At 33.0% G+C, this 7122-nt stretch overlaps 1 protein-coding gene across 1 annotated transcript in view; it reads left to right on the top strand.

Annotated features, from left to right (window-relative positions):
- Window positions 1-249: 249 nt before the first annotated feature.
- LOC126738354 (SUN domain-containing protein 3-like) overlaps window positions 250-7122 on the top strand; it is an 8592-nt gene continuing 1719 nt past the window's right edge. Inside the window, exons 1-9 of the mRNA XM_050443649.1 lie at window positions 250-350; window positions 410-457; window positions 513-812; window positions 865-938; window positions 1007-1100; window positions 1232-1330; window positions 1387-1499; window positions 5457-5624; window positions 5675-5847. Coding sequence (XP_050299606.1) covers window positions 305-350; window positions 410-457; window positions 513-812; window positions 865-938; window positions 1007-1100; window positions 1232-1330; window positions 1387-1499; window positions 5457-5624; window positions 5675-5847 — 1115 coding nt within the window. The 5' untranslated portion in view covers window positions 250-304. The remainder of the gene's footprint in view (window positions 351-409; window positions 458-512; window positions 813-864; window positions 939-1006; window positions 1101-1231; window positions 1331-1386; window positions 1500-5456; window positions 5625-5674; window positions 5848-7122) is intronic.

The following is a 7122-nucleotide window of genomic DNA, read 5'->3' as shown; positions in this document are numbered from 1 at the left end:
CTAGTAGCAAATTGCTCACAAACGCCATTGGCAAAAATATAATAATTTATTTAAATATAAAAAAATGCTTCTAGGTACATAAAACATCTATCCCAAATTACTACGCCAGTGGTCACCAAATTAAACTGTCTTAATACCTGATTATGCAGCATTGCCGAGGAGAACATCTCTCGCGCTCGATACGTGACAACTTTTTACTGATATTTTTAAGACACTCTGTAAAACCTACCTAATGGTAAACAATTAAGAAAATTGTCAAACACATTTCCGATTTTGCCATATAAAGCAACGTCATCTTGACAGCATGGTTCATCACAGAAGAGTATCAATCAGTAATCAATCAACAACCGGTATTTTCGGTTTTTGTTACCTTCCGCGCAATTTTTATTAATTTTTACTATAATTTTAGGAAGTGAATATTATACACCTTATCACGGTTATTACACCAGATTATCAGGTAAGTTCCACAATAAATGATGATGTGAATACCACATCCCGAACTATTTTTCTAGCAAGACAATCAACTTTGCACCACACCCCATTAACTTTCACAGAAGCTGGTGGCGATCCCCAAAATGGCTCGTTGGTTCTAGAAGAATCAGAAAGTCACAGTGATCAATTTTCTATAGCCAGCTCTTACTGCTTCAGAGGCTTATCAGATACCTTAACGGAACTTGAAAACAAAGAAACTTACGAAAATCAGCTTCAAAAGGAATTAGTAAGGTACCAAAGGCCCATGGACTGTGATGGACCACCATGTAACAATGGTAAACGTAAATGGTTCAAAAATGGTGGGATTGTATTGGTCGTTGGTGCGTCACGTGCTAATTTATTAAAATGTATTCAATTATATTTTACTTATAGCCGTTGTCGGTTGGTACATCAATAACGTTCGGATCCAGTTAAGCGATTTAAAACACAATATTGAAGCGGCAGACGTAAGTTCGAAATTATATTTCAGAACATTCATAGAATGTATTGTGGCTATTAGGATATTTCATTGTAGAGTAGAATTGCAGATATTGCAGATGCTAGATTAGATACCCTGCATAAGCTCAGTGAGGTTAGCAACATGCTGCATGACTTAAGGCAAAATCAAGGTACATCAACAGCTTATATAGAGAATGGCAATTTGAATTTGGCAATGTTGCATTTTTGTTGCTTTGCCAAATTTCTGAATGCCTGTTTGTTCTCTATACATATATTGTGATGATAATAAGCAAAAATTTAGCAAATTATAGGCAGACCATACAAAACATAATCGAACAAGAAATTGACAAAATTTACACTGATAAGACTGGCAGGACCGATTTTGCTCTGGAGTCAGCGGGTATTTTAAATGTTTGTTTAGGCTCCAAGACTCTTTGAAACATTTCTGCATTTCAGGTGGTCGCATTGTAAAACTTTCTCCGGGAACTGAAAATTATGGACCGCCCAAGAGTTCTTTGCTGGGTTTCTCCTTATGCGATGGCATGCACGGACCTAGGGCCATGATTCAAGTAAATTTCAAAAACTATTTAAAACCTTAATTGGCTTAATTTGATCTCTGAGACCTCATTAATTTATTATGGAAATATATCACTGACCTTTTGATCGCGCGAAAATAATCATTTTAACCCCATTTTTAAAATTGCCTGCCCGAAAGAAATAGATATGTATAAATATATTGTTTATAAAATCGCGGCCCTGTATTGTATAAATTATACAGGGCCGCGATAACGAAATGTCTGATCCAAAACCCACATAGCAGACATATGTATATTATATGTAAATGCTATGTCTATTTTTAATGCTCTGTTTATGTTAGGTATGGATATCAAATAAATATACATTTGTGACACACTAGGATAATACACTCCTATGACATGGAATATACAATTAGTATGTGCAGTGTATATACTAGATATTTAAAATAATCAAGGGTCATGTCTCATAAACATCTATTATATTATATGTATAGATAGCACAAAATGACGTCATATGACTAGTCATTTTGACGTCTTTACGACCTTAAAGTGACGTCCAAAATCACTTCGTAAATAAAGGCTAAGGGCGTCTTAAACGGAATTGAAGAAGGCTTCTGGAAGACGTCAAATATTTACATAGGACGCCGTTTAAAGACTATTTAAGGTCAGGGCTTCAGGTCAAGGTGACATGCTATTTAAAAGAAAACGTTTTTGTAGATAAACGATATATATTTCGGGAGGACATTACCTTTTGAGAAGATGTTTTCATTAAAAATAGAAGTAAATATCAAATTTTTTATAAACAATGTAGTTTTTACATACACTTATATAATAGATTTTTAAAATTTAATATTGTTCGTAAGGTGTACTCATAGAAATTTATTTCGAATAACGATTTTATTTCTTAACTTAAAATTCCGAACTGTCAAAAGAGTAATTAAACCAAATAACAAAACGTTAAAAGGATGATTCGCTTTAAAAAAACGGATCTTATGAAGATAGACTGCTACTGGAAGAAGCCATAAAATGTAAGTTAGTTTTCTTACACAATATAGTCGCACACCATGGCCATGAATACATGGCAGAGGCAAGTAAAACAGCCATTAAAAAAAATTAATTCCTATCGACAGTGGCGAAGCGTACGAGTAGACAAGGTAGACACTGTCTACCCAAAATTATACAGTTATTTGTCATTAATTTATCACGTAATTATTTAATGTAATTGTTGAATTAAAATTTAAAAAAAAATAACACAGAATGTAGTCGCTCTCCTTACTATTATTATATAGTATCTAAACGGCTATAATATCTATCTATCTATAATATTTAAGGCGCGCCCCGCCTGACGCACCAATTAAAATAAAAATGCAGGGCTGACACCCAATTAATGTATACGAGCCCCAGGAAGACACATTGATATTTGTCTTCCGAACTTTGAAGCATCTAATCGAACCATTTACGCATCAAGCAGGAAGCAGGTGACAGAGGTCCAGCCGCATCAGTCTTCAGCCTATTACGTATGCAAAATTTACTCGCGGGGAAAGACATTTGAGCTTTTGTCTATCGAAGTCGACCAGCTGTTTTATTATGCTCTTGAGGGTTATTGTTTATGGACACGCTTGATCTGGTCGGCCGCAATACATCTTCAATTTTGTATTTTTTAATAATTAGTATTTTTATTTTTGGGTGTATAGAAAAGATTTTTTTAGTGGATATTTTAGGGGTTATTTATGAACGATTGTTTGATATTGGCAATTGTATTTTAGTTGTGTTTTTATTTGTCTTTAATTAATTTTAAAATAATGGATATTATGGATTTATAAGTTATGATTATTCCTATGTTGTTTTTTTTTTTGTAAGTAGTATTTATTTTTATCTATCTATCTTTTTATGCTAGTAGTAATTATTTTTTTCTTTTTTATATCACTATATATTTTTCTCTATGAGTTAATATTTCATGCGCTTTCATTCTCTATTTCATTAAAGTGAATAATATTGAATACACATTTTTTTCTAATTAACAATTTTTATTGTTTGTCTACCCGAAAGAAAAGTTCACGCTTCGCCACTGCCTATCGATATTTAAATCCTTAAAATATTAAATAATGGTGCAGATGATCCCGGGTTCAATTCTCGATATTGTCTGTTCCTTTTTATTTTACTTGTTTTTTTATGATTTACAAAACAAATGAAATAGATTAACAGATAGTTAATAGATAGGTGATGAAAAATACTTTCTAAACATTTACCTGCGGTAAAAGAAAGTCATTAATTTTAAAAACCGCAAAACAGACGTCATTCTGTATGATGAATATGAACAAATACACTGAAATGACCAATGTGGCGTTCCTAAAATGACGTTACTTAACGTCATCTTGCTAGCTGGTTATATGTACATCGTACTCATGGATATGCTGTATATGTGCGATGTATACATCCAAGGTATACAGGGTGTCCCAAAAATATACCGACAAACTTTAAGACATCTGCCAAGCACAAGGCCAAAAAAAGAAAAAATAAACTTATCAAAAAAAAGGTGATAGGGGACACCAAAATAAATATTTTTTGTCCAGTAAACATATATCCGCAAATGAGCCATTTGGGTTTTAGAGCAAGAAACTATTTTTTTTTGGTACCATTGCTCATTAACTGAATCACTGCTTGCAGTGCAGTTTAGTCATTAATTTGTTCATTAATAAATGAATTATTGTTTAAATAGTTACTTTAAATGCCAAAGATTGCACCGTTGGGCCATTGAGTCGTGAATTCTTTGGAACATTCCGGGAATAGCTTCTACATGAGTACAGCCGGCCATTATGCTTGCTAGCAGATCTTCCTCATTAGGAACAGATGTTTCGTAGACCAAACTTTTCAGATAATCCCAAAAATCCAGGGGACTTAGATCGGGAGAATGCGCAGGCCAGGCAACGTTGGAGAAATCGCTCTAAATAAATCTAAATATCGGTGCACGTTTGCACCGTGACGTGGAGGTGCCCCGTCATGTTGAGACCAAACATGTTGTTTATAAGGTTTGTAAGGATGTTTCACAATAATCGAGGCAAAGTATTTTATAAAAAATGGAGGTAAATATCTCCATTCAAACGCTCAGGCAACAAGTAAACAATTATGCTCTCTTCAAAAATACCAACCCAGATGTTTACAGAAAATTGTTATTCGTGTTTTCTAGGTGCCACATCGTGCTGTTTCTGGTAATGAAGTAACCATCACGTGTAAAAGATGCGTCATCTAAAAATAATATTCTTTCAAAACCAGGCTCGTTAAGATTCAAAAACCATTAACAAAAAGCCAACCGGTGTGGATAATCTTCAGGATTTAAATCTTGTAAGAGTTGTAAATGAAAAGGATATAAAGGTAATCCTAGAGGACTCAATGTACCGAATTCATATAGATGATCCTATCTGATGTGCAATTGCACGAACACTTGTAGATACCCATTTCACATAGTGTAATACTTTTTCTTGAATCAGAACTGTACTAGCTGGTCTTGGGCGACCAGTTCCACCACGACGTCTTAATGTTCCAGTCTGTCCAAGACGACGATGGATAAAAGAAAAGGTTTTATGATGAGGTTGCCTACGATTTGGATATCTCTTTTCATACAAGCGAGCACTGCAAACAGCAAATCAGTTAATAAGCAAAATAATACTACCAAAAACAGTTATTGGTAGTAGAGCTTAATTAGGAACATATGTTTACTGGACACAAAATATTTGTTTTGAAGTCCCCTAACACCCCTTTAAGTTTGTCGGTATATTTTTGGGACACCCTGTAGATATTATCAGGCAACGGGAATGTTCACAAGCTATATACATATAATATGTAGACTGGAACATATATAAATAAAGGTCATCTCAATGTATAATGGATGTATATACATAGAACATACACAATATTTTTAGCACTTTCTGAACTTTATAGGTATATATACAGTGGATATCGCATGCTATATGGGAATCTTATATTTTTCAGACTGGCACTTCACCTGGCGAATGTTGGGCATTTAAAGGTTCAAATGGAGGCGTCATCGTGAAACTCTTGGGCCCCATTAAAATCGACGCGGTCAGCATGGAGCACATATCCAAAAACATATCTCCATCCGGAGACTCCACTACCGCCCCAAAAGATTTTACCGTTTGGGTATGTGGAATAATATTAACAATAATTTAGAAACAGCAATTGTATTTTAGGGCCTCAAAAGCTTGACAGATCGGGGGGCCCTTTTAGGCCAGTTTACCTATAACATTGACGGATCATTGGTTCAAACCTTTAATTTGCAGCAACCCACTCACGACTCCTTCGATTTTGTTGAGCTTAGGGTATCGTCCAATCATGGAAATAGCGATTTCACTTGTGTTTATAGGTAAAATATTGCCATTTTTATAGTTATATAGGGTGTCCTATTTGCCATGTGTGACTATTGTTATTTCCGAAATTATAGGAGATACGAGGGCGGTTATATTAGAAAAAAAATTGCCAATTTTGATGCTTATTCTAAATCCTTTTACAACGTTGCAAAATGTTTGTTATTTCGTGAATTACAGAGTGATTTATAAAAAACGCCATATTTTATTTTAATTTTTTTTTCCAAAACTATTGATTTTAAAAACTTAATTACAAAGTTTTATAATTTTTTGTGCTCTACAAAAGTTCATCTTTAATTTTTCTTATGACATTTGGTTTCTTGACAAGGGCTAGCAACTTGTTTTTTTTAAATACGGATCTGCATTTTTTATGACTTATTTTAAAAGCGTTTTTTATTCCCTTTAAAATGGTGTGTCTCATTCATACGTTTTCCAAAGTTTCGACGGATTAATAACCATCATCACAAATTTTCTTCATGCGGGCCTGGTTTTTTTTAAATTGTAAATTAATCACTTATGACTTGGTTTTTTAAATAACATTTAAAGAGTGTAGAATTTGTTAACTGTCATAAATTTATTTATTCAATAATAATATGCTGAATAACATAATTGTTACTAAATGTTAAACATCAATATTAAAAGGAGGTATTTAACAAAAATTTATTACAACAATGATCTGACTAATTTGATAATAAATTTATTTTTAATAAACCATATAATAATGAACTTAAATAAATTCAAAATATTTAAAATCAATAAAGGCTAATATTTAATATGTATATATTTAATGTACATAATTAATATGTATATAATTATCAAATAAATTGTTATTAATCTAAATGTTCGATATGACCACTATTATTTTGTAAGCATTTTCGCGTATTACCGAGCAATTTTATTACACGCTTCTTTTTTTTTTTTAAATTAGGTAGTTAAAAACCTGGTCCTTATAAAAACCCCATATGGAAAAATCCATGGGTATTCTATCAGGCGATCTTGCGGGCCAATTTATAGGACCGTTATTACCAATCCAACGCTGTGGTTTAAAATTGTTCAGAAACCTTGTACCACACCGATCTCGATGTGCAGATGCACTGTCATGTTAAAAACATTTAAAATTTCTTATTACATCATTAACGCAGATTTCAACTGCTGTCTAAATTGAACGGATAATATCAATAAGTATCATAATTTAAAACTACATTTTTTAACATTTAGATTAGGGTTCATCGGGTTTAACACAAACAACCACTAGTTTAATAAGCTTAAGCTTT

Source organism: Anthonomus grandis, chromosome 1, assembly GCF_022605725.1.
Source record: "Anthonomus grandis grandis chromosome 1, icAntGran1.3, whole genome shotgun sequence".
Taxonomy (NCBI): domain Eukaryota; kingdom Metazoa; phylum Arthropoda; class Insecta; order Coleoptera; family Curculionidae; genus Anthonomus; species Anthonomus grandis.
This window is presented reverse-complemented; position numbering and strand designations above follow the sequence as displayed.